We start from the raw sequence: 26818 nt of genomic DNA on the forward strand, positions 1-26818 counted from the left end.
AGGCGGGCATTCGCCAGAAAAGCGGCGCAGGCTCGGGCGCCTCCTTGGCGGAGGCAGCCAATTCTCGGCTGCAGCACGGGAGGGGCGGGAGAGCAGGAGGCAGGAGGTGCCGTCGGGGCCCTCCCCTTGCCCCGCCTCCCGGTCAGAGCGCTTTGCCGCGGGCGCGTTGTTGGTTTCGGGTTGTCAGGCAGCCGCAGCTTAGGCGAGGCTGCGGGGGACCCAGAGGCGGTGGGGGTTTGGCTCGGCCATGCCCGCTGTCGCGGCCTGAGCCCCTCCATCCCCGCAAGCATGAAGGACAGTGGGGACTCCAAAGACCAGCAACTCATGGTGAGACCCCATCAACCTCCTCGATTCCATCCGCAGCCCAGACTCCCAGTCGGCCTCCTGGCTCCCCGCCCCCCCCGCCCCCCAAAAAGGACATTCAAGATCAGGGCATGGGACTATCCAGCGCAACTTTCCCTAAGTCCTGGATGTCACGAAGGAAGGCATCATGGCCATCCTGCTGAGGCCTGAAAAATTAGCCCAGCTTCAACCCCGGCCCCCTTTACTCCTTCCCACCAGGGGACCCCTCCCTCCCCCAAACCCTGTGCAGATGGGTCTCCTGGGGCACGACTGATCTCTGATCCAGAAACGCCAAGGGCAGGGTGGGCTGGACCTACCTGGGAGTTTCCTGGTGAACCAGCCTGATGGGGTCAGGAGTTTAAAGGGACTGGGGGTCACAGGTAGGCGGACAAGAGCCCTCAAGTGCCAGAGGAGCTGACATGTGTCGGGGACTGGCTGGTTATTGGGTTGCAGTACAGATGCTGCCCCAAGTCAGGGCCAAGTATTTCAGAAGAGTGCTGGAACTGACTAAGGGGGGCCCCCAGAGCCCGAGGGTCTGGTGCAGATGAAGAGGTGTGAATGGGGGGCAGGGTGGGAGCAGGTAGAGACTGAAGACAGATTCCTGATTATCAGTGATGTTGGGTCAGAGTGATGAGGGAGAAGGCTCAAGTGACCCCCAGGCCACCACCCCCTCTATAACGTCTGACAGATGGGAGTGGGCCTTTGTCACCAGCAGGTGGGTGGTGAGGTAACTGGAGGATAATGCTGTCCCCAGCCCCCAGCCCCCAAGCAAGCCCCAGACTCTGGAATAACTTCTCTGGCTGTTTAGAATGTGTCTCTTTGAAAATGGCTTGCCTTTTTCAAGCCATTTGAAAAAGGCTTGATGCTGTGCGCCCCCACACCAGGACAGGGACAGAGGGTCCTCGCCTCCCATCAGTGGAGTTTGGCTGAGGAGGCTGGTACAGGAGATCCGACAGGCAGTGGAAGCCCCTCTGAAAGTGGAGTTCTCTACTCAGTGGAAGGGCCCACACCCCCCATTGTTTTGGGGAGGCCCAAGCACATGGTGAAAATCCGCCAACTCTCACTGGCTGGAGAATAGAGAAAGGAGGGGCCCCGATGACACTGACCCCCAGTAGGTGTGTGGTCACAGATTGTTAGGATAAGGAGGGGAAGTTCCCCAGGCCCCCAACCCCCTCCTCCCACTCTCAGTGCGTGTACCATTGGTTGCAGTGCATCATTCACAGATGCACAGACAGGTTGCTCTAGTCCCAAAGGCTCCAAGTTCAAAGCCCACAGGAGCTGCCAGTGCTTAATTTGGATGTGTGACTGATGCAGACCAGAGGAGCAAGCAGCTCTCTCCCCTGGGGCTCTCCCTGAGCTACAGGCTCCTGGGGAAATTCATAAACTCAGATATAGCCCACAATCTGTGGACTTGCTACCTTTGACACAGTCAGTGGCCGTAAACCACTGAGTTTTACTTAAGACAAAGAAGGCCTGGGATGGCTGGACGCAGGAGAACCCATGGGTCTTTGTCTAATCTCAGGTGTCTGGCCTTCCCTCCCAGGTGGCGCTCCGGGTTCGGCCCATCAACGTGGCGGAACTGGAGGAAGGAGCCACCCTCATCGCCCATAAAGTAGACGAGCAGGTACGGGGTGCTGTGTCTGGGAGCTACAGGGCAGGGCAGGACAGAAGTCTGTTCACACCTGATGAGGGCAGGTACCTGCTCACCTGATATGGACAGGAAGGGCCCCTGTGGCTTGCAGCACCATTCTTCCTCTACCCACCAGACTCTTGGCTGACCTTGAACTGGCAACATTGTCAAGGAAACCAGGGTTTTTCTTCCAGGAAGCCTTCCTAGATTGATCCAAAGAGCTGAAAGCTTCCCTGGTCTGAGTGGTTCCTGATCCCCTCAGTCCAGCCCTAAAAGTTTCACATACCTTCCATGTGCTCATGACATGACTTTCCCACCGTAATATGTTTACTACCTAGAGAGCACGTATTTATATGGTCTAGAGTTGGAGCCCATCTCCAGAGGGTTCATGTTTTGCAAAGTCGTAGGATGTATGTTTGCTCTCTTAATCCTCATGTCACCATGATGAGGTGGGCAGGGCAAGTCCCACCTCTGTTTACACAGGAGGCAATAAATCAAGTACCCACAACATACTGGGGACACTGCTAGGAGCCGGGAAACTATGGTGAACAGAAAAGACCCTGACCTCCCTTCGTTACCTTAGAGTCCAGTGTGGGAGGACAAGACATTAATCAAAGAACCGAAGCACAAACAGATGTAAGTTTGCAGCCAGCAAGGCTTACAAAGAAAAGTGCAGTGCTATGCGATTATGCAAGAGAGGGACTTGACCTAGCCCGCAGGTCAGGGAGGGCTCCCTAAAGGAACGGTGCTGGAGCTGGAACAGGAGGGCTGAAGGAGAGGTCATCAGGAGTGTGTGTGAAGGGAGAAATTTAAACCAGAGGAACTTGCATGTGCAAAGGGCCAGTGGTGAGAGGGATTGTGAAGCACTCAGGTAATGTGGCTGCAGCAGGAGGGAGACAGGGCGAGAGGTGCGAGAGGAGGCTGCAGGCGTGGGGAGGCACCAGACCACACACGCTGTAGACCACAGCCAGGATGCTTCCGTAGGTAGCTAGCTGAGGACTCAGGTGCTGGGGTGGGGATGGTGGGGCAGGTTTGGTGTCCGGGTAGGAGCCTCACGGTGGCATGGCCTATGGTGAGTCCGAGAGTGACCACTTGCCTCTGCTCAGTGGCTGCTGCCACTCGCTTCTCCTGAGTGCCACTGCTCAAGGCAGCACGAAGTGCTGGTGAAGTGGGCATGGCACTGTGCCATGAAGAGAAAGGCACAGGTGGGCACCTGCTAAGCCTGGGCCTGGCACGCTGGACTCAGGAAGCCCAGGGTCCATGGGAAGCAAATCAGAGGTGGACAGCGTAGTGTGCCGTGCCTGCCTGCCTCTGGGCTCCCTGAGGGGCAGGTGCCCTCTCCAGCCTCTCCTTCAGCTCAGATGGTGGAGCTGCGGGCATGGCAGGGACAGGTGGTACCAGCCTCCTGATTGCTCTGCCTCTGTTCCCTCTTGGGAAGAGTAGCCTTTCTCAAACACTTTGGGGAAAGTAGGGCATGACTGGGAGGAGCCCATGTAACCTGGCTCGGTCAGCAGGAGCAGGAGGGATGCACGGAGCTCCGTGTGCGCTGCCATTTGTTGGCAGTGTGGCCTTGGGCAGGCTGCTTCTAGGACCCTCAGTTGCCTCCTCTGTAAGTGGGGATGGTGACTGTGATGCCTCTTCCAGAAGGTCTCTGTGGGCTAATGTAGGTACAGTGCTTCCCCAGTGCACGGCACATAGTAGGAGTCTAATAGACGTGAGTTATTGTTGTCTATTAGTGACTGAAAGTCCCCAGGTTGCTGGATTGGCTGATGAGAGGGGCCAGCCATAAAGAGCCAGAGAACACAGGAGGAGAAATGTTCCAGGCGAGGCCACTCCCTGTTTGTCTAATTTGTCCCCAAGGATCTCAGGTCCTCAGGGTTGGGACAATGATGGCTCTCTCTCGCGGCTGCTCTTGGCTCCCAGCTGGAATGGGGGCTGATAGATATGAACTGATGCTGATGGAAATGCTCCAGTCTGGGGACAGCCCATTATATGCCCACACGTGGTGCACACTGGTTCCTTTCTGTCCCTGCCAGTGGAGAGGGAGGGTCTGGCCTGATTGAACCGAGCTACGCCTCCAGGACGGACCCGGCTGGGCAGTCCCAACAGGGCTGCTCCTTTGTCAGCTCAGGGTGCGAGGAAGGTTGTCTGAGTAGCGTGGGCTCAGGCGGTCAGCATCGACCCCGAGCTCCCTCTGTCCCCACTGGATTCAAAGATGCGCTGGCCTGGCCTGCAGCTGGGGAGCAGCCACAGCAAATGGCAGGCTGGGAACCTCTGGAAAACCAGCCGTCCCCCAGTTGCTCTGTCCCTCTGACCAGTAAGGCTCTGACGAGCAGGGGTCCGAGAAGCAAAACGGACGACTGACTTCCCTTGCTTCCCACTCTGAGCAGTCCCCACCCCGGACCTCCATCCTTCTCCAGTGACCCCCACAGCTTGTCTATGGCGCTGGTCCTGAGGAAGGCTGGGTGTACAGGCTGGGTCAGCCTCACTGATGGGCCAGCTGGCTTGTTGTAGATCCTTGTTCCTTTCCTCCTGCGGTCCGGAGCCCTGTGGGCTGCTGGGATGAGTCTGGGAGCGTCCCCAGGACAACATGGCCGTGGAGTCTTTCCAGCACAGGTGCAGGTGGGCCTGATCAGCGGACACAGTACCCTGCCACTCTAAAGAGACATCTGGTTGGGATGTGGAATTACCCACCTGCTTTCCTTTGCTGCCTTGGTTGTGGCCATCTGGCCTGTGTGGCCCAGCCCCACAGGGGGCTCCCCAACCCAGCTTCTTCCGGCCTGGGCTTCTGGGCTCTGCCTCTTGCCTCCAATCTCCCCTCTGTGATGTGTGTTCCTTTGCCCCTGCTGGGGACATCCCAGGCCTAGCGGTGGGAAGCCACTGAGCAGAGAAGCCCAGAGGTCACTATTGGGGGCCCAGACCCTTGGTGGTCAGCAGGGAGGCAGGTGCTACCAAAGCCCACCAGTTGGGGGTCCTGAATGGGGAGATGTGGACCAAGGACTCCGTCACCCACTATCTTGGGCCACTGCAATGGGTCCTAGGGACAGCTTTCCTTAGAGCTAGGCATGATTCTTCTGGGGACGCTGGAGATTGTAGCAACAGTCTGTGCAGAGGTGGACACTGCCACAGGCAAAGTGTCCTCTGGGGACAAGAGGCCAGTGTGGCTGGATTCCGGGGAAGCTGGAGTTAGGGTTTGGATTTGTAGAAGGGACGGTTCAGGTGCCTTGGCTGGCCTGTGGTCCTGGGACCCCACTTTTTAATTCAGGACAGGAATCATACGGCCTTCTTTAAAGGTCTGTGTGAGCTAATGTATGCACATGCTTACCCAGTGCCTGGCACACAGTAGGGGTTTAATAGATGTTAGTCTATCTCAAGGGCTGAAATACACGATGGTTTTAGGCCCTAGAGGTAAGTGAAACAGGGCCCTCCTGCTGCCTCCCTACTGCCTGTGTCAGAGCTCTCAGGCTGGGGTCCCCAGATGGTCACCTCCACACGTCTGTGTTCCTGGATGAGTGTGGTAGGAGCTCAGTCTCCTAGTAGCATCTGGGCTGGGACAGGCCCTGACACCAGACCTCTCAGGGATGCCATTCTGGGGGGCAGGCAGCCTGAGAGGCTGGTGGGGCCCAGGGGGTCCTGGCTGGAAGCAGAAGCTCCAGAACAAACAGCTACCTTCTTCCTCCTCCTCTCCCCCCCACCCTCCCACGCACAAAGCCCACAGCCTGCTGACCCTCCTCCCAGCTTTCTAGACTGTTTATTGACAGGATTTAAGTCACCTGACAATATGTATAATCCCATAATTAGCCTTCATCTGCTCAAAGCCCAACTGTCACCCGCTCTGCCTCTGGGGTCCTGTCTGAGGAGCCATGCAAGGGCCCTCCAGCTCGTGGTTGGGTCTCCATTTCCTCATCAGAGGACAGGAATTAACCCACTCCACCCAGCTGCTGAGAGGATTATAGGAGCTCCTGCATGGGGGAGCTGTGGCCACACGAACGGAAGGCTATTGTGAAACATAAATAAAGTATAAGGTGACAGACGCCGAGTGTGGAGACGGTGGGTGCTGTGGGGGGCAGCCGCCTGGAGCCCTTGTGCCTGCCTGGGGGAGGGGCTCCCTCCACACCCACCACCTGGATGCTTCTTGGCCCCATTGCCCAAGAGCTGAGCTGTGGAGAGTGACGGGGAGAGGACGGGAAGGTTCTTTACCTTGCGCCCTTAGTTATCACCCCACAGATCCCCCCAGCCCCAGACAACCCTAACCTGCTTTCCATCTCTATAGATTCACTTATTTTTGACATTTCATATAAATGGAATCATACAATGTGTGGTCTTTTTGTCGAGCTTCTTTCACTGCCCAATGTTTTCAGGGGTCATTAGTGTTGTAGCACGTGTCTGTGCTTCCTTCCTTTTTTGTGGCTGAATACTATTCCATGCTGTGGATACACCACATTTGTTTATCCGTTCATTAGTTGATGGGCATTTGGGTTTCCTACCTTGGGGCTATTGTCAATAATGCTGCGAGGATGCAAGGATTCTTACACTTAGTGTCTGGATGGCTAAGAGGCAAGAGTGCTGGTTAAAAAGGCAGCTTTGTGGGCCCACTTCCCCAGAGATTCAGTGAAGCTGGGCAGTGCCTGGGAATCTGCCTTTCACAAGCTCCTTGGGGGACTCTGATGAAGACATCTGTAGACCCGTGAAAGACACAGCCCTAGACTATCTTGTAGGTCACACCTCCCCTCATTCTGGGCCTCGGGGTCCTCGGAGTCCTGTAGGCAGGTGGGGACTTGGCCAGGACATCAGTCAGGTTTGGCTCCCTCCTAAGCAACCAGCAGGGGCCTGGTGGCTTTACAAGCTCAGTGGGCTCCTTTCTGGTCTTTTCTATTTAGCCTGAAGGCTGACAGGGCCCAGGGATGCCCCTCCTGGATCAAAGTCTCCTTTCTTGAGCACTCACAGGATGGCACATTTACAACTAGAAATAAGACCAGCAACAAGTTCTCCTTAAAGAAAAAACAAAACAATGAAAAGCCTTCCAGGGGTGATATCTACCTGGAATCAGGCCTTTGCTTTGCCTTGTCTTATTTTCACCCTGAGAATAAAGGGACTTTGGGCCTGGCTCCCTGGACTGGTCCCCCAGGTTCTGATTCTTGGCTGGGGCTCCCTGAGTAAGCTAGGGGTGTTGGTGTGATTTCTTCTCTCAAGACTATGGCCCTGTTGGTCCTCCCTGACTTCCAACCTGGAAGAACGTGAGGCTCAGAGAGGTGATGCAGCTTCCTCTAGGCCACACAGCAGTGTTGGGCCGGAACCCCATTGGCGGCACCTACTCCCTCGGGGAATCTTTGCTGCCAATCTTGGAGGTTTCAGAAGGCATAGTCTAGGTGAGAGGTTCTCAACCAGGGGGCGATTTTGCTCCTGGGGACATTTGGCAATGTCATGACCAGGAGGAGGTTGTGCTACTGGCATCTGGTGGGTAAAAGGCGCTAAACGTTCTACAGTACACAGGACACCTCCTGACAACAATGGTCCAGCCCAAAGTGTCAGTAGTGCCAAGACTGAGAAAGCCTGGCCTAGGTTTAGCCACCTCAAGACCAAAAAGAAGCCAGTTCAAACTGCAGAGTTGCCCAGGGCACCGGCAGCTTAGGGGGTGCAGCTGGAAGGACTCCTGACATGCTTTCTTCATGATACTTCTCACCTAGGAGATGCTGGCGACCAGCCTGGTCCCTAATGGGGACACAGTTTACAGATTAGACACCCTCCTGCTGGCCTAGTGGATCTCGGGTTTCTGGGCTCAAAGTCTGGAACTGTGGAAACACTGAATTAAGAGCAGGTCTGGGAGAGGAGGCAGTGGGGGTGGGGAGAGGTCACCGTGGGGCCTCTGCTGAGTTAGGAAGCCTGGGACTGCAGGGCAGAGTGCCCCCTCCCGGGTGAAGCTGTCCACCTCTCTGCTCCTGGCCCTGCCGGCCACCCCCTCACCTGCGCTGGGAGGCCCTATGCGACCTGTGTGAGCACATCCCCACTGAAACCTCCCAGAGGCAGGTGCCCAGCGTGCCACGGGCATGAGTGTTGTGAAAGAGAAGGCCAGTGCTGAGCCCACCACCTTAGGGCTGGGGGATGGGCCGGCTGAGGGCCCACCTGGGGTAGTGGCAACCCACGTCCCCCTCCCTGCAGCAGGTGAGCGTGCCGAGGTGCTACAGCAGCTCTCGAGGCTGCTGTAACGGAGTCCCATAGACTGGGTAACTTCAGCAACAGAAGTTTATTCTGCCATGGTTCTGGAGGCCGGAAGTCTAAAGGGTCGGTTCCTTCTGAGGCTGTGAGGGAGAATCTGTTCCAGGCCCCTCTCCTTGGCTTGCAGATGCCACCATCTTCTCCCGGTGTGTCTTCATATAGTCTTCCCTCGATGAGTGCCTGTGTCCAAGCTTCCCCTCTTTGTAAGGACACCAGTCATACTCCTGTATGACCATATCCTACCAGAACTATTTACTTCCGGAATGATACTGTTTCCCAAATAGATCACGTTTTGAGGTCCTGAAGGTTAGGATTTCAAACAGTTGGATTTGGGAGAGGACACATTTCAGCCCATAAGAGATGGGCATTTGCCCGGCCAGGCCATGTTGGGCCACACGTCCACTCGAGAGGCAGGGGTGGGCGGCCTGGTGGTTAGGAGTCTGGGCTCTAGAACCCAACAGCTGTGAGTCAGAGCAGCTCTGGCTACATTACCAATCCAATTCCTCCTTAACGTCCAGAGATAATGTAAGTGTTACTCTAAGTTATCAGAGAAAATGAGAACATGTTTGCAAAGCGTTTAGCACTGCGCCTGGCACACTCAAAGCTCCCCCAAAGGCAGCTTTATTCAGCAAGCATTCCTCGGGCATATTTGAGTGCCAGCCAGGGTGACATTTAGGGGGAGTCTTGGAGGATGTACAGGAGCCTCCCAGAGCGGGGGCCAGCATGTCTCACAGAGGGGCCCAGACGTCTCGCCTCTGTGGCCATCTTGGGTCTATGCTCTGGAGATTCCTGGCTGTGAGGACAGGAAGGGAAATTCCTCGGCTCTCTTCCCAACTCTGCATTTCTCACAAGAATCCCCAGTGATTCGGAGCTGAGACCCGCTGCCCACAGCCTGCCTCTCCCCGCATGGCCTTGCGCATGCTTTTCTCCAGAAGGCTCTCCTCACCTCACATCTCTCGGCCAACTCCTGTTCAAAGACTCAGTGCTGGTGCCGCCTCTTCCAGGAAGCCTTGCTCTAGTGGGAAAGCTAGATCAGGTGCCTCTCCTCTATGTTCCGATTGCCTCCTGCAGCCCAGCACTTGGTATTAAAATGATCTGTTCTCTGTTCACCTGTGAGTGTCAGAAGCAGGAAACCAACGTCACTCTCTTTCCCTGGGGCCTCGCTTAATGCCTGGTCCATAAAAGGTACCCAGCAAATATGCTCACCTGGCCTGATTCCCTGTGCTGCTCTCTCTGGCAGCCCAGAGCACCCCTGCCCAGCCCTCCATGGCTCGTCTCCAGTTCACCTGGCCGAGGGCACAAGGGCTCCATTGTATGCCAGAGTGGCCAGGGAAGGGGGAGATGCTCTGGATGGTGGGGTGCAGGCTGGGGCCCAGACAGATGGAGACCCAGACAAAGCCCTCTTTTAGAGGGGATCATGGCAGCCGTGCTGACAATGCACTGATTCAGGAGCCTGGATATCAAAGGAACAAAATGCCCAGGCGGCCATGAACTGGGCAGTGCCGGAAGGTCGTTTGAAGGTGATCAGTGGGTGAGGGGAATCAGTGCATGCTGTTCCCCTTCTCCTGCACCAAAGGCCCCCAGAGGGTACCTCTCAGGCCCTGACTGTGTCCACACTGGCACCCGAGAGGTGAGAACAGGTATGGCTGGTCAGGTTCCCGTTACATCCCTCTGGGACCCACGCCGGGGACTTGTCAGCGGGTTTATCTTCAGTTCGGTCTGAAACTTGATCAGGGCTCATGCTGCTGCCTTTAGGGCCTGAGACAGGAACTGGATCCTGGAAGAGGTTTACAGGGCAGCAGGACTGGAGCCCGGAGGAGGTGGCTGGGGACAGGTGGGCACCCCAGGTAACAGCGCAGGCCCAGACGACCTGTGCTCAGTACACTGACCACCTAGCCTTCGGCAAGCTGTGTGTATGTGTGTGTGGGGGGGTGGGAGTGGCGGGTGGGGGCCCAAAGTCAGTGCTTCCCCTGCACAAAGCCCCAGCCCAGCCTGTCTGGAGCTGTCCCCTCCAACTGGCTTACCTGGAATCCCATCTGATTGGATGAGACTTCTGGGAAAGGCTCCCAGGGTCGGGTCTCCTGGGGAGCTGCCTCACCCCTCCCACTCCCCTCCCTCCATGGAGAATCCCAAAAGAGGGCCATGCTCGGCTGCTGAGGGTCTTAGGCCAGTTTTGATGCAGTGAGGCCAGGTGTGTACCTACTGCAGGAGTCCAGGTGGTGAAGGGCGCATGTAGGATGCTGAGGGGAGTCTGGTGGCAGTCCCAAGGCTGTGGTCCTCCCGCCTGAGCCTCCTGCTCCCTCACCTGTCACTCAGCCACCAGTGGCTCTTTGCCCAACCCCTGGGTTTACCCACTGGCTGAAGGGGTGTGTGGAGGGGTGAGGCAGGGCAGGCCAGGCAGGGTCCCAGGTGCCTCACGGCTGCAGTGAGATAGTAAAGGGTCTGCAGCCTTTGAACCCAGATCCTGATGTGGAGTCCTGTTCCCCCACTTGCTAGCATGTGAGCTTAGACAGGTCACTGCTTTGGGCCCCCATTTCCTCACCTGTAAAGTGGAAATAACAATAAGCCTCACTGCCTGGCCTGTGCGGGGATTAAAGGAGTCCATACGTTAAGTGCTCAAAATAGGTCCTGACACAAATTAAATGCTTAACAAATGTGAACCATTGTTACAGTCGCTCCTCCTTTGGGGAGGTGCATGGGGCATGGTGTTGCAGTTAGAAGTGGATGCGAATCTGGTGCCTCCCGGGGCCTGGGGCACCATGGCACTCTCAGCTCCTTTGGGGCATTGTCAGGTTGAAGGGGGACGTCCCCTTTAGGCATCCAGGCCCAAGCGCCCAGACCGGACCCCTGAGAACTGATGAGGGCAGGGCTGGGCCGAGGCTCGGGCCTAGGGCTGCCTGGCTCCAGGACCTCCAGCAAGACCCGGCCGTGGACCCCTGGCTCTGGCTCCCCCACCCCTTGCCCGCACCCCGAGTGAGGAGGGGAGAGGTCAGTGTGGGCCTGGAGATCCTGGGTGACTGCCGGCTGCCTCGGGTACCTTTGCAGATGGTGGTTCTCATGGACCCAATGGAGGACCCTGACGACATCCTGCGGGCTCATCGGTCAAGGGAGAAGTCCTACCTGTTTGACGTGGCCTTTGACTTCACTGCTACTCAGGTGACAGGGGGCCTGGGTCAGGGACACCGGGGCCTGGAGACAACCTTTGCCCCACTAGGAAGGGAGCCCTCCGGGGACCTGCCACTGACCCTCAGCCTTCCCTCTCCCACTCGCTCTCTGGCTTTCACCCTGCTGTGTCCCCACGCACCCTGCTGTGTCCCCACGCACACAAGTGTGCACGTGCCTGCATGGCGCATACACAGCCTCCCACATGGACACACCCAGGTCGATGTGCAGACCCCACCCTACACGGGTACCCACACGGCACACCCTGCAGTTGGCCCTTATGGGGAAGGTGCTTGAAGCCCATCTGGTGTGGGGAGGAGCGCCTCGGGGAAGCTGACACCCTCCCAGGGACCCCCATCTTGCCCATCTGCAGGATGATCCCAGGAGCAGATGTAATGCGTCCTTGGGGCGGGGGGCCAGGAGCCAGCTGTGGAGGGAGGTGTCTCAGGTGTCCTGAGCTCTCTTTCAGGCTGGCATCCCCCCATGGGGTGAAAGCAGAGACATCCATCCCCCACTCCCCACCCCCAATTCTCTGAGCCAAGGGCTCCAGGGACAGAAACCCTCCTGTTGGGGGCCAGCACATGCCAGTGGGCGTGTGTGCGCTGCCCTGCCAATGTTCCAGGCCCCTAATGGGTCTCCTCTTGCGTACAGGAGATGGTGTATCAGGCCACCACCAAGAGCCTCATCAAAGGTGTCATTTCAGGCTATAATGCCACCGTCTTTGCCTATGGCCCCACAGGTGAGGAGCTCAGACCATGGGCGAGGACTGGATGCCCACTGTCCCCCTGAGGGACAAGCCCCCTCGTTCTCCATCAGAGAACTAGTCTGGCCCCAGCGGGTGCAGGAATCAAGGATATGGCTGACCTACCCCGCCCCCCAGGGCCCTCAGGCCCCAGAGGCCCCATCCCCAGCCAATGACGCTGTCTTCCCTGCTCCCCACCTCTCTACCATCTGGGGGGCTCAGCCTTGGGACAGACCCAGGGTGCCAGGAGGCCCTGCCCAGTAAGGTCATGCTACAAGCTCACCCTGCTCACCCACCCACCTCTTCTGCCCCAGGCTGCGGGAAAACCTACACCATGCTGGGCACCGACCATGAGCCCGGCATCTATGTTCGGACCCTCAATGACCTCTTCCGCGCCATTGAGGAGACCAGCAATGACATGGAATATGACGTGTCCATGTCCTACCTGGAGGTGAGCCCTCCCCCCACACCAGCTTGGACAAGCAGCCCTGGGGCCAGGTCACTGGGCAGCTTCCTGGGGTGCTTATTGCTGTTGCTCTCCCACACACACTGTTGACTTCACTTTACAAAAATCTAAGGCTCAGAGAAGTTAGGCAACTAGGTCAACATCACACCGTAAATGAGGAAGCAGGGATTCAAACTCAGGACCCCATGGCTTTAAAGCCAAGCCCTGCTCGTTGTCCCACGCTCCAAAATAGCCTTGTCACTGAGCACAGGCTCAGCTGCCCTCCCAGATGGCTCACCATGTCGCCATCCTCACAGATCCATTCCTTAAAGCCAACCCTGTCTGCCCTGCCAAGCTACCTTCAGGCGCTCCCTGTACGTGGGGGCAGGTGAGAACTGTACATACATGGACAGGCTTGAACCTGCTGGCCTCTGCTACCTACGCACAGACCCCGGCGCTCACCTGTGGGACTGCTACCACCAGGCAGCACTGAGTCAGCGGGGGCGGGAGCACGTAGAGCCCAGAAGAGGCGGGAGAGCCAGGGGCTGGACTCCATCTGGTCCCTTGCTCCTTTGGCCCCCTCCAGGAGCTGATAATCTCCTGGGTGACAGCTCAGGAAGGGCAGTGAGGCATGGCTGCCAGAAGCTGCTTCTCCAGCATGCTTTTGACCCTACCAGCAAGCTGCACTGGGTGTGGGCAGCGGGGAGAAGTGGTGTAAGGGTTACCTAGCAACAAGCAGGGCTGGCCATCAGTCAGGTCCCCGTCCTCTGCCCAGTGCCCAGCCTGGCCGCAAAGGGAGTCCCACTTGGCTTTGCTGCCTGGCATCCTTGGCTCTGGCAGCCTGACATTCCCCTGTGGATGCTGAAGTCTTCACCTCCATCCCGCAGACAGGAAGGGGCCTGTGGGCTCCTGTGCCCTTCTCACTCGGGAGGAATGGGGACCCTGAGCCTTGCCTGGACCGCCTGCCCTTAGTCTCCCATTGACACGGGTCACCCACCTGTCCCATCAGATCTACAATGAGATGATCCGGGACCTGCTGAACCCCGCCCTGGGGTACCTGGAGCTGAGGGAGGACTCCAAAGGAGTGATCCAGGTGGCAGGAATCACGGAGGTCTCCACCATCAATGCCAAAGAGGCGAGTCTTATGCAGCCAGTCGGGGCAGTGGAAAAGGCCCCTGACCCCAGAGGGCGCGGGAGGGGTTAGAGGACTGGAGCCAGAGAGCAGCTGCTCAGCTGGGGCCAGGACAGACACAGAGAATCCTGTATGACCGCAAGCAGGGGACTGTCACCTGCGCCCATGCCCCCAGCCCGTGCTGACCCTGGGGGACTGACCCAGCGACCGGCCTCCCCGTTTACACACAGACGCTACACTACCTTCCCCAGGCTTCACACATAAGGGCTGACCCACCCCTTCCTGGGCCCCTGCCCAACTTGTGGGAGCTTCACCCAAGAGTGGCTCCCCTCCCTCCCTCCCACCCAGATAATGCAGCTGCTGATGAAGGGGAACCGGCAGAGGACCCAGGAGCCCACGGCAGCCAACCAGACGTCCTCGCGCTCCCACGCCGTGCTCCAGGTGGTCGTGCGTCAGCGCAGCCGCGTCAAGAACGTCCTGCAGGAGGTGCGGCTGGGCCGGCTGTTCATGATTGACCTGGCGGGATCTGAGCGGGCGTCCCAGGTAAGGCCCGAGCCCCTGCAGGCTGGGGGAGAGGATGTCAGTGGGGAATGTTGGCCTGCAAGGTGAGGTCGGCTCCCATGGGACTGGGGAGAACAGTTTTGGGTGGGGGAGGGCAAGGATGCTGGCTTCCCAGCTCCCTAGGCGATGGGGGAGGGGTGAAAAGCCCCCCGGGGGAGGGTGGGGATAAGGGGTTCCCCAGAGTAAGGGACTGGGGGGTGTTACCGAGGAGCAGGATGGGAGTGTGGGGTGGGGTGTCCTGAGGAAGCACCCCGGGGCTTTTTGTGGAAAGAGGCTTGGGAGGATGGGGGTTTCTCCAGGGAGGGAGACTGACTGCCCTGGAGGAGGTTCAGACAGGGCAAGAAAATGAATGGACCCAGGTTAGGAGCTGGTTATGGGGGAACAAATATCCCCTGACTAGGGGGCCCTGGGCAGAGCCTGGGAGAGGGCCCTGCCAACCACATCAAGTAGAGAAAAAGGTCTGTCACCCATTTCTCACAGCATTTGCCCCCTACCACTAACCCCTGCTTGTCTGGCTTTTCAGCCCTGCGCCAACAGCGCCACCCAGCAAGTGTAGGCCCAGGACCCCCTCCTGTGGGCAAATGGAACTTCATGTTCACCTGACCCCCGAGGCTGGGTGATGTCACTGTTAGCACTCAAGCAAATGTAAGGGACAGGACATCGGCCAGGAAGAATTAACAGGGTTTTGTGTCTGAACGTGTGGGGTTGGGTTTGAACAGGGTGAGGTTCGGGATACAGACCCCCCTCTTCCAGCAAGGCCCCAGGGCTTCCTGGAGGGGCACCGGGGAGCAGCCAGTGGGAGAGAGTGCGCTCTGCCGCCATTGGAACGAGTCCCAGCTTTGGAAGGCTGGGCGGATACGCCTCCTGTGGGCAGCTGTGGGCACAGCCTCCCTGGCCTGACACTGCCCTGCAGGTCTAGGGGAGAGGAATCTACCCTCCAACACACACGCTCACACACATCCATGCACACTCACAGATACACACCCTGTCTCACCCACATGCTGTCACACTCACTACACGCACATCCACACCTTTCCCTCCTGCCCCCCTGAAGCCTGGGACGCCCTCTAGAGCCAGGTGCCTGTGGGCCCGCTGCCTGGAAAGCCACCACCTCCCTCCATCTCATTCTCCCCCGTGCACTAAGGTGCGAGGGTGCCAGCCTCGGGGACACAAAGAAGCAGGCTGTCTCAGCCCTACTCGGAAGCCCCCAGTCTGTCACTTGTCGTTCAGAGGCCTCCTTGTTCTCTTCCCTTCTCAAATGCTTGGAAGGAGGGTGGGGCAAGACCCGGGTCATCTCTACATTTCAGAGCCCTGAGGGAGAGGGAGGGGTTTATAACCCAGGATCCCCAGGGTGTTGGTAGTGACACCTGTCCTCTGCCACAGAAGGCCACAATTATGCCCCCTGCTCGCCCCCAGACACAGAACCGTGGGCAGCGCATGAAAGAGGGGGCCCACATCAACCGCTCCCTGCTGGCCCTGGGCAACTGTATCAACGCACTGAGTGACAAGAGCGGCAACAAATACATCAACTATCGCGACAGCAAGCTCACCCGGCTCCTGAAGGTACCAGCTGCAGCCGGGCCTAGGCGCTGGGCACCAAGGGCGGGGTGCCAGACTTAGCAAATAAAAACACAGGATGCCCAGCCACATTGGAATTTCAGATAAACAACAAAATTTGTTTTAGAATAAGTATGTCACATGCACTATTTGGGACATACTTATACTAAAAAAAGAAATCATTTGTTGTTTATCTGAAATTCAAATGTAACTGGGTGTCCTATATTTTACCTGGTGACCCTCACCAAAGAGTGGGCAACAGGGAGGGAAAGGAGCTGCACCGGGGCTGTGGGTGTGAGAGAACTAAGAGCCGTCTGGATTTGGGGTTTAGGTAGATAGATGGGCTTGTGGCTCACAAGTCTGCTATTTGGGGGCCCACTCCTGGCGGGGCTCTGTGTTCAGTGCTTCACCCACTGGCTCCTTTCATGCTGTCAACTACTCTTTGAATTAGAGGGATTAGTATTTCCATTTGCAGGTGGAGAAACTGAGGCACAAAGAGGCTAAGTAGCTTTCCCAAGGGGTCTCACTAGTGGGAGTGCTGGAGGCAGGATCCAAACAGGTCTGTCGGGTCTGATGTCACAGCTGCAGTTTGCTTAACGCCCACCCGCCATCGTACTGCATCCACAAGCTGGGAGGTGGGGACAGCTGCATAATGACTGCCAATTTTAGAAAGCGTGGAAGCCAGGGGTTAGACAGGTGAGGCGCTTGCCTGAGGTCCCTCAGCTGCATCACTCTCCAGGACACGGTCAAGCCCAGGGCAAAGGAGGGGGTGGCCACAGGCCATGTTCAACCTTCATACAGAAGTCCCCGTCCCTCACTCCAGCCAAAACAGCAGTGTCATCAGCAGTCAGAAAAGGGGTCCGTGGGGGCCAGAGGTGATGGGATGGAGGAGGGAAGAGCCCCCTCTGATTCCCAGGCAACCATGGCTGCTGCTTGGAAGGAAAGGGAAAGCCAGAAGACCCTGATCGGGATACTCGAAATTTTCAAATTAGAATTTGGAGAAGGAACTGGAAGCGGGATGGGAGGGTATGGGAGAGGAGGAGAGGAAACCTGGGCTCAGGACCTGTGAGTGTGTGTGTGAGTGTGTGTATGTGTGAGAGAGTGAGAGACAGAGCGAGAAGGAAGGCACCCACGACAGGTGCCGGCGGGGGGGTGTCCCCAGCGTACCACAGCCCCCCCCCTCTCACCCAGGATTCCCTCGGGGGGAACAGCCGCACCGTGATGATTGCGCACATCAGCCCAGCGAGCAGTGCCTTCGAGGAGTCCCGGAACACCCTGACCTACGCCGGCCGGGCCAAGAACATCAAGACCAGGGTGAGGGCCCCTGCTCTGTCCCCCAGGGCACACCTTCCTGGGCCGAGATTCAAGCCCGGGACCCTGCCACTCCTGCCCCACTCTCTCTGGAACCAGCCACCATTTCACTAGCTTCATTCCCCAGTTGAATTTCACCCCAGGTCCCCTCCCTGCACCTTGAACACCTGCTCGCCTGCCAGGAAGCCCACAGCTCCCGAGGGTTCCCTTCTTCTTGTTCAAGGTCTGTGCTCCCCTGGCCCAGACGCTGACATTCTCAAAGTACCTCTTCATCGTCCTCGTCAATGCTGAGCCCTCTAACATACCATCTCATATGCTCCTCCAATGAGGCAGGAGTTATCACTATCCCCACTTTACAGTTTAGGACAATGGAGCTGAGGGAAGTTATGTGACTTCCCCGGTGGGCAGTGATGGCGCTGAGATTATCCCCGCTGCCTGTTAGGAACTCTGTTCCGACCTGTGTGTGTAGAGGGGCAGGAATGGATAAATATAAGATAGGAATATTCTCCCGACCCTACAATTTTCCAGCCACTCTTCCAGGTGCTTTTATGTTCTAGTCCAACGCTCAAGGAACTTAATAGGGGAGGAGACATGTCCTTAAAACAGTTCATTGATAGTTCAGAATATTATTAATAGCAGGTAAGTGATGCCAGCAGTCCGTGGGTGCTGGGATCCCGTGGAGCTCTTTGGAGACTAGGGGCGGGACTCTGAGGGATGGGGGGACTTTCCAGAAGAGAGGGAGCACTGGGGATAGAGGTTCCAGAGGCAGGAAGGAGATGGTGTCTGTGGCGTGGGGGTGGGGAAAGCAGGATGATTCCTTGGCTAGAGCAGAATGTTCATGATGGAGCAGTGAATCCAGAGAAAATCCAGAGAGACAGGGCTGGGCCTTCAACACCAGGTGAAGGAATGAGGGCGTCCCCCAAGCAGCAAGAAAAGCATTTTAGGAGCATGGCTCTGTCAGGCAGGTAGTGTGACATGTTGTGGGGTTGCAAGCAAGGAGGCCATTACTTTCATCCAGAAAGACGGGAAGGTGGGGGAAAGAGAAAGGAAGACCCCGCAGCCAGGCCCTGGCACCTGGTGACTGTCCCTGCTCTGCCCCCATCCCGTGCTCCCTATAGGTGAAGCAGAATCTGCTCAGTGTTTCCTACCACATTGCCCAGTACACCAGCATCATCGCCGACCTGCGGGGCGAGATCCAGCGACTCAAGTGCAAGATCGACGAGCAGGGTGGGCGAGGCCACACCAGGGGACGGCTGGAGCGGGGTGACATTCGCCACATCCAAGGTATGTGCGTCTATGCTAGTGGGAGCCCGTCTCCTGCAGCCTTTCCAAGCTGTCTCAAATTGCTCTGGGGTCAGGCAGTGCTGGGTTCAAATCCAGACTCTGCCCTGGTAGCCTTAGGCTAGTCACTCAACTGCTCTGAGCCTTCTATCAACTGTCATCTCTGAAGATTAGGTGGGGTCACAGGAGTGAGAGACCCCTGAGCATTTAGCTGTGTAGGACGTGACCCTCAGGGTGGCAATGTAGGTCTGTGAGGCTATGCCCAGCAAAAACCAGAAGGGGTACAGTCTACAAGAGACTGTATTTGCAATGTATACTTGCAATGATGGTTTTCCAACAGATGGCAGCAAAGTATCTAAGGGACGCCTTTTTATAGTTGACATAGGGGTGCTGTAAGGGCTAGCAGAAGCCCAGTTCATGCGCAGGAGCTGGGGATCACCTTGAGGCCACAGCCTGAGGGCTTAATGTGGAAGTGGGGTGTGGGAGGAGGTAGTAATCTAGGAGGTCTTTTTAGTGGAGGTGATGGACAGGAAGTAGTTTGGGAAGAAAGGGAGGGGAGGGCCCCAGGTGGGACTAGACTTTCCTGGCCTGAAGCTTCCTTCTTCACTGAGCCCCCCCACACCTCTGATGGGCAGCCGAGGTCCAACAGCACAGCGGGCAGGATGAGCAGGCCGACATGGGACAGCTGCGGGAGCAGCTCATCAGCGCTTTCCAGGAGCAGATGGACGTGCGGAGACGCCTGCTGGAGCTGGAGAACCATGCCATGGAGGTCCAGATAGACACTTCCCGCCACCTGCTCACCATCGCTGGGTAAGCAGCCCCTGCCTGCCCCAGGACCTGGGCTGGGGACGGAGGGGCTGGAAGCTGTAGCTACTCATTGTGCCCTGTGCCCCATGGCCTAAATCCTGTGTCTCCCCCGGGGGGGTGGGGCTGTGGCAGCTGGGAGCACGAGAAGTCTCGCAGGGCCCTCAAATGGAGGGAGGAGCAGCGGAAAGAATCCTACACCAAGGACGACAGCGAGAAGGACTCGGACACGGGTGATGACCAGCCAGACATCCTTGAGCCGCCAGAGGTGGCCTCAGCGCGGGAGAGGATTGCTGCCCTGGTGGGCGAGCAGAAGAAACTGCGCAAGCAGAAGGTACCCATGATTTGGGGACAGGGAGAGGGGGTTTGAGAGGCTAGAGCCAGAAGGGGCCGAGGGCAGGACCAGAGGAATGAGACCTGGTCGTTCAGGCCACAAACTCTGTGTGACCTTGCTAAGTTCCTTAGTAACCTCTTTGCACCTCAGGTTCCTCACTTGTAAAGTGTGAGGAGTCACGGTGCAGCCTAGTGGAGTTTTTGGGAGGATTAAATAAATGCCTTTCGCATACCAAGGACTCAAACAATGGTAGTCACTATTGTAATTAGGGTTTTCCAAATAACGGATCTTTGCCTTCTGTTCTGGAGCATAACCAAACCAGGGGGCTTCAGGGTACGTGAGCCGTGAGAACATGAGCTGGGCTGGGGTTGATGGGTGGGTTGTGGTCAGGGCGTCCAGAAGGTGGGCACAGAGAGGCCACACAGGAACAGCCCCTGGTTGCAAGGCCCAAGATAGAGCTTCAAGAGTGGGCCTCAGAGTGGAGCTTCAGCCGGGAGCTCGGAGTCTGGGGGCTGGAGAGACATGGACAAGCTGGACGACCCCTTGCCCACTGCCTGGCGCTGACCTCGCGCTGTCCCCAGCTGGCGCTGGAGCAGCGCTGCCGCGAGCTGCGCACACGCGGTCGGCGCCTGGAGGAGACGCTGCCGCGGCGCATTGGCTCCGAAGAGCAGCGCGAGGTGCTTAGCCTGCTGTGCCGCGTGCACGAGCTCGAGGTAGAGAACACCGAGATGCAGTCGCACGCGCTGCTCCGCGACGGAGCGCTCCGCCACCGCCGCGAGGCTGTGCGCCGCCTGGAGCAGCACCGCAGCCTCTGCGAAGAGATCATCCAGGGCCAGCGGCAGATCATCGATGGTAGGCCCCGCGCCTTGGAGCCACCCACGGGCCCCACTGACCCGCAGAGGGTCCGAGGGCACGCCTGAGCCCTGCCCCTCCCCCAGCAGACTACAACCTGGCCGTCCCCCAACACCTGGAGGAGCTCTACGAAGTGTACCTGCGGGAGCTGGAAGAGGGCAGCCTGGAGCGGGCCACCGTCATGGACCGGGTGGCCTCCAGGGCCCTGCAGGTGGGTGCCTGGGCATGTGCTGATGCCCATGGCAATGCCTGCAGGGAGCTGGGATGCCCATGGGACCAGGCTAGCTGGTACCCCAGGGAGCTGACTCCCTTTCCTTCTTACCCCATCCAAAGTCTGGCCAAGCCTGAGGAAGGTCCCCTTCCTGGGGTATTCTTCTCTGGCACTTGTCCCCACCCAGGGTCTGAAGGGCAGGGCTGGCTAGCCAAGATATCACAAATGGCCCCGGATGCCCTCCCAGGAGACTAAGCCATCAGGTGGTGACGCTGGGGATGCTTAGCAGCCACAGCTTATTCTTTGGGACCCAGAACACAAACCCACTGCCTTCTGGGGCCCCCAGCCCACGTTTTGGCCCTGGTCTCCCTGTGTGCCTTTGCCACCCTGTGCCGATATCTGGGCCAGGACCAAGTCTTCTGACGGTCCATCCCTGTCCCCTCCAGGATGGCTCCTTGCCCAGAATTACCCCAGCAGGAGCCACGCTGACCCCTGACTCTGACCCGGAGAGTGTGAATATGCTGAGCTCTGAAGCCCAGCGCCTGCAGAACAGCGTCCTCCCTCCCCTCAGCACGGAGAGGTGAGACCAGGACGCACTTCCCGCCTGTCCCACAGGCTGTGGCATGTCCCAGGGATGCCAACCCAGATTAGGGCCTCCTGGGGAAGATGGCGCAGGAGCAAAAGGGAGGATGCGGCATAGGTCTAGAGCCAGGACTCCTGAGTTCTCTCTCGCTTCACGAAATAGCTCTTCCCTGGACTGGGGGTGGGACCTCTCTGGGACCAGCCTGGTCAACAAATACTCATCCTCTCTGCCAATTCCAGTGAAACCAACCGTGTATTCAAGGCCAGTCCCCGGGCCTGGCAGGTGAAGAGCTCCTCTGTGACCACGCCCCCTCCCATCCAGATCGGCGGCCTGGTGACCCAGGAGGTGAGCCCAGAGCACCTGCTGGGCCTGTGGGCTTCACTGCTGAGGGTGGGGGCACAGGGGTGCACAGCCAGCTGTTGGGATGGGGCCTGTCCAAAACAGACACCACCCGTGAGGCCCTGCTGTCTCTGTGAGTGGGTCCTGGGGTCCCTGCCATGTTCAATGCCTTTCTCTTCCCAACCACTTTCCCTGCAGGCCCCCACTCAGGACGGCCTGGTCAGCCTGAGCAGCCGAATCAACTCTTCCCCCGACAGCAGCGAGACCCTGTCGGAGATCCCTTTATCCTACAAAGGTGTGCCCCCTGCCTGTCATCCTGAGCCTGGCATCATCTAAACTGCTCAGATCACCCAGCTTATAGCCCTTTCCAGCCCTCTGCACTGCTGAACACACCCCTGCTACTCATTCTATGAAAGGGAGTCACCAATGTCCAGACAGGATTAACCACCTGCCCAAAGACACACAGACCTGGGTGCACAATCAGAAATCAGATTGGGTAACACATGACACGTAGGATCATAGCACCCCTTCCCACGCAGTAATAATTGTAATGGCAAATATAGCTGGAACCCATACCCCCCGGCCATAGACTAAGCCTGTTATCTCAGTTAATCTCATGATAACCCTACGGGGTTAGTTTTACCACCCCCAGTTTACAGATGAAAGTGAGTTCTTCAATGGCAAGCAAGTGGGGCGTGCAGGGGTTGAAACCAGGCATTCTGCTTCCTATTCATTTCTGCTGAGGCAGAGGAAGGGTGTTGAGGTGCAGGAGGGAGACAACTATGTGGCTTTGATCCCAGGCTGGGTGTCCCCTCTGTCTTGCTCCAGAAAAGAAGGCGATCCTGACAGGTACCAAGTGCATCTCAGTGAAGGCTGCCCGGAGTCGTTCGAGGACCCTGGGCACTGAGGGGCGCCACCTGCTGGCACCTTCCACGGAGTGCAGCAGCCTATCCCTGCGCTCGCTGAGTGAGGCAGAGGATTCGCGGCCACCCGGCCAACTGGCCTGCAAGCGGCCACCCAGCCCCACGCTGCAGCACGCTGCCAGCGAGGACAACCTGTCCAGCAGCACGGGCGAGGCCCCGTCCCAGGGGGTTGAGCATCGTGGCAACAACCCTGGGCCTTGGCTGCGAGGCCAGAAGAAAAGCCTGGGCAAGAAACGGGAGGAGTCACTGGAGGCAAAAAGGAGGAAGCGGAGGTCCCGGTCCTTCGAGGTCACGGGGCAAGGGGTGAGGCCAGGGATCTGGGCGCCTTCCTTGCAGGTGGGGGATGGAGGACTGGATTCCTCCAGAGGCTCCAGGGCACCTGCACCAGCCCTGCACCACTCCCCATGCCTCTGTCTCCAGGCTGACATAGAAGCTGGAGCAGATCCCTGTAGCAGATCCTCACGTAGCCCCTCCTCACCTCACTTGTTCTCCAACCAACGCAGCTCACCCGTCCCAAGACACACCTCCTGGGCCCTCGTCTCTTGGAGAACATCTCGGACCACAGGATGCCAGTGTGTGGGCACCCAGCCTCTGGTATCCGGCATCTGGGAAAAGTCATGCTGCCTTTGGCCAAAGTCAAACTCCCTCCAAGACAGAGGATCGGTCAGTACCAGCAAGGGAGGGACTGGGGAAGGGGAGCCCTTGATCAGCCCAGGGAGGACGCATGTTGAGCTGCCTGCCTACGTCTATGGCTGCCCCTTGCTAGAAACAGGGTTCTTGCAGAATATTCTGGGACCAGCATGTTGGGGTTGTGCCCTGAGGGAGTTCAAGGCCACTGGGTGATCAGAGAGGAGAGGGAGACATCCTAATCCCTGCTCCTGGCCCTTCCCCTGTTGCAGGCCCTAGGGACTCCTCCCCTCTTGCTGTTCCCTCCAACCCAGCTGGTGTTTCCCGACGGGCTGCACAAGGGCCCCGCCTGCCCCATGGCAGCGCAAGCACCCACGGCAAAGATGGACGCTTCCGGCATAACTGAGGGGCCGTGCCCGGAACTCTCCCTCCTGCCCCTAAGACTGAATGGGGTATAGCAGGAAATGGGAGATGGAGGCTGGGCAGATGGGGTGACCTGGGAACAAGAGCTCAGGGTCTCAGAAGGCTGGGGCTCCTGAGGCCCAGGAATTGTGCGGGTGCCTGTCCACCCCTTCCATGCGTGCAGTGCCACTGGGGAAAGAAGGTGAGCTCAGGAGGCATGGCCAGGATGACAGGGCTCCCTGGCCTCCCAGCCCTGGACAGAACCCTGTTGCCAAAACCCTGCACAGACCTGTGGCCAGACTTGGCCTCGGAAATGGGGGTGGGGGCAGAGTTGGTAGTGGGACAGGGCTCCTCGGCCCACACCTGGGATGAAGGATCCTGGATGGTGGGGAAGGGGCCAACCAGCATTTCACATACTGCAGGGTGCGATGGGGGGCGGGGGGAGGGAGGACAGAGTCTGGTTTTGTTACTTGGCAGTGGATTTTTCTCCCCTCCTTTTAAACAGTAAAATCCCATGTTGGTCTTGACAGCTGTGTGAGAAACTAGACCTTGTCTGGAATGTGGTAGCCATGACTGATTTGAGATTCAACTCAACTCCCTTGCCCCTCCCTCCCCCCAAACCCCAGCTCCCTCTGGCTGGTTGCATAGCACCAATCTACAAACACCCGGGGGAAAGGGTTTTTCTCTGGACCCTGAGGCCACTCCCCAGGAAGGGCGGGGCTAGCGAGTCCCATTCATGCCCCATCACACCTGCCCGGGGCCCCTCCTCCGAGAGGTCAGAAGGGGGGGGGGTGGCCCAGACCACAGGAAGCCGCAGAACTCAAATGAAATTGCCCAGCTAAGCTCCTAAGCTTCAAGGTGAGAAAACTCCTCAGACTGGACTTGCTGAGGCTACCCAGGCTGGCAGTAGCCCTGACCATTCAGCTGTTCTATCTGCCCTTGTTCTGTGTGGGGGTAGGAGGCCTTCAAAAAAAACGAATGAAAGATGAGGAACCCCTAGACTTGTGGGATCCCCCTTGGGCTGATTTTTTCCCCCCTGGGATTCAGCGGTTCAATCATCCCATCGCCTCTCTGAGCATCGGTTTATTCAACCAAGAGTGTTGCCTTCAAGTCAGCTGTAAAAGCAACTCCTGAAACCTGGCATCTGGTCTACCGCCCTCACCTAGACTCCACCCACCTCCGAAGTCACCACTTTCTGGCCAGCCAAGGGGGCCAGTGTAGGCACCTCCCCTTGCAAGGCCCCTCCCAGTTCCTCTGAGCTATCTATGCCAGGCCTTTATTTCCCAATGCGGAGGCTTCCGGGACCCAGGGTTCCCCGCTCCAGCCCCGCGTAGCTACTTGGGGGTCCGGATGAGGGTGTGATAGACGGGCTTGATGATGAGGTGGAGATGCAGGGCATTCTCCACCAGGTACTCGGAGTTGCGCCGCTGGAGGTCGGCATGAGCCAGGAAGTCGCCCGCCTCCTCGCTGCTCTGGTGGAAGCTGTAGGCGTGGCGGACCAGCAGGCGGCCGTGCTGGCGGGCCCCCACCAGCACCGTCTTCTGGAAGCTCACACCGGCCGCTTCGCCGCTGCTGCTGGCCGGCGTGACCACTAGCCGCGGACGGCCGTCCTCCGGGCGCGCGGCTGGCAGTGCGGTGCCCGCGGCGTCCGCGTAGACAGGCCTCAGGCTGATGGGCAGCCAGCGCGGTGAGAAGAGCACGTTCCACGTGACGCGGCGGCCCAAGTCGTGGCCACTCGGGCCCAACTGTGTCTGGAAGCTGGTGCTGCGGTCGTCGCGGGCCGGGTTGTTGATGACCCACGGGGCGCCCCAGGCGGGCGCGAGGTAGTTGCGGGGCAGGAAGGCGCTGCTGTTGACATCGAAGAATTTGGCGTAGTGCAGTGGCGAGGCGGCGTGGAACTGGTAGGCCTGCAGCAGAAGGTCGGCCACAGCCTGGCCGTAGCGCGCCAGGACCGTCGAGCGCGCTTGCAGCTGGAACAGCTGCGCGGGCGGGATCATGGGGTAGCGGATGGCACGTAGAGCCCACTCGGCCACCTCGGGTGATGGCCGCGCGCGGCTCAGCCACGCCTCCAGCGCTTGGAACAGCTCCAGTTCATCCTGTAACACCAGGTCCGAGCGCGGCAAGAGCTGTGCCAGCAGCTCGGGGCTCACGGCGCCCCACTCGGCGCTCCCCACCACGGCCGACAGGTTCCAGGCCAGAAACTGCAGGCAGCTCTGGCGCAGGGCTTCGTCCCCCATGCTCACCGCGTAGTGGTACCAGCCCACCGCTGGGCCTGCGCCCCCCGCCAGGTGCCCGCGCATGTAGTCGGCCACGCCCCGTTGCAGAGAGGCCACGCGGTACTTGGTGGCCAACCTGTGCAGAGGGATGGCCTGGGCCAGCAGCACCGTCAGCTCACCACAGTAGAGGTACCTGTGGGAGAAATGCAGATATGGGGCAGGGGCAGGGCGGAGCCACCCCCACAACACACACCTCCGCCCCCACCCTGTGACGATTTCTGAGTAGGAGGGGACCCGGCCATAGGGGGAGTGCTTCGTAGTAGGGACACAAACAGAGCAGTGGGCCTTGAGGGTTTGCCATGGGGACATGGAAATAGTATGTATTTACTGAGCATCTACTAGGTCCTGAGCTCTATGCTAGACTAAGACAGACGTGGCTCCTGCCATGGCCGGTTTACTTGGATCTACGTTCAGATCCAAGTTCTACCACCTACTTACTATGAGTGAGCAAATAGTTTAACTTCATTTATCTGCCTTCTGTTAACCGTCTAGGAAATGGGGAGTAACATCCACCCCCTCAGGGTTATTGAGACAACTGGAGAATGAACTGCACTTGCTACAAAGCAGGTGGCCACAGGTTAATTCCCATTCTCCCATCCCTCTTTTCTAGCAATCCCATCTTTCTCACTGTGTCTTCCCCCTCATTATGCGTGTGCCTCTGGGAATAAAAGATGTTTCCCAGGTTCCCTCATGTGAGTGTGACCATGTGACTAAATTCTAGCCAGGAAAACGTTAGCAGAGGCACAGTATGGGGTTGGGAAAAGTCTGGTGAAGTAGAAACTACTGGGGTGGGGGAAAGACCCTCTTTACCCTTCTGTGTTATCCCTCTTCCTGTTGTCTGGAACTTGGATGTGATGCTGGAGCTCTTGCAACTGTTTTGTCTAAGCCATTAGCACAGGCTTACTTTCTGAGACTACAGCACGCATGGCACCTCCTCTGCCGTGCACCGGCAGTGGGCAGGAGCAGAAGAGAGCTGGCTAATGTTTTCAGCTCCCTAGCCCTGTGGTTTAAAGCCTGGCCAGACACCAAATCACACAGAGGCTTTAAAAATTTTTTTAAATGCCTGCTAAACCCAACCCCAGACCTGA

At 58.1% G+C, this 26818-nt stretch overlaps 3 protein-coding genes across 7 annotated transcripts in view; 2 read left to right on the forward strand and 1 right to left on the reverse strand.

The window, feature by feature from the left end:
• DNAI2 (dynein axonemal intermediate chain 2) overlaps positions 1-1966 on the forward strand; it is a 30933-nt gene extending 28967 nt beyond the window's left edge. The window contains exon 14 of the mRNA XM_088802361.1: positions 1886-1966. The gene's annotated coding sequence lies outside the window, so the exon portion shown is untranslated. The remainder of the gene's footprint in view (positions 1-1885) is intronic.
• Positions 1-26421, forward strand: KIF19 (kinesin family member 19). 4 transcript variants are annotated; one of them, XM_088802360.1, is made up of 20 exons: positions 1-327; positions 1886-1966; positions 11234-11344; positions 12002-12089; positions 12407-12543; positions 13547-13672; positions 14018-14212; positions 15614-15793; positions 16979-17101; positions 18217-18382; positions 19015-19189; positions 19319-19517; positions 20099-20369; positions 20456-20580; positions 21027-21160; positions 21403-21508; positions 21701-21797; positions 22331-22728; positions 22929-23088; positions 23325-26421. In XM_088802360.1, exons 1-20 carry the CDS (start codon positions 289-291, stop codon positions 23456-23458), a joined length of 3045 nt encoding a protein of 1014 aa, XP_088658486.1. In that variant the 5' UTR covers positions 1-288; the 3' UTR covers positions 23459-26421. The 4 variants fall into 4 exon arrangements, with proteins under 4 accessions (XP_088658486.1, XP_088658484.1, XP_088658485.1 ...); XM_088802358.1 differs by having other exon boundaries at positions 151-327; positions 20459-20580; XM_088802359.1 differs by having other exon boundaries at positions 151-327; positions 15647-15793.
• The window catches only part of BTBD17 (BTB domain containing 17), a 51416-nt gene continuing 49122 nt past the window's right edge, over positions 24525-26818 (reverse strand). For both annotated transcript variants that reach the window (XM_074319943.1, XM_019740447.3), the window contains exon 3: positions 24525-25863. In XM_074319943.1, coding sequence (XP_074176044.1) covers positions 24789-25863 — 1075 coding nt within the window. In that variant the 3' untranslated portion in view covers positions 24525-24788. The remainder of the gene's footprint in view (positions 25864-26818) is intronic.

Source organism: Rhinolophus sinicus, chromosome 12, assembly GCF_057876585.1.
Source record: "Rhinolophus sinicus isolate RSI-liver-muscle chromosome 12, RSI-T2T, whole genome shotgun sequence".
NCBI lineage: Eukaryota > Metazoa > Chordata > Mammalia > Chiroptera > Rhinolophidae > Rhinolophus > Rhinolophus sinicus.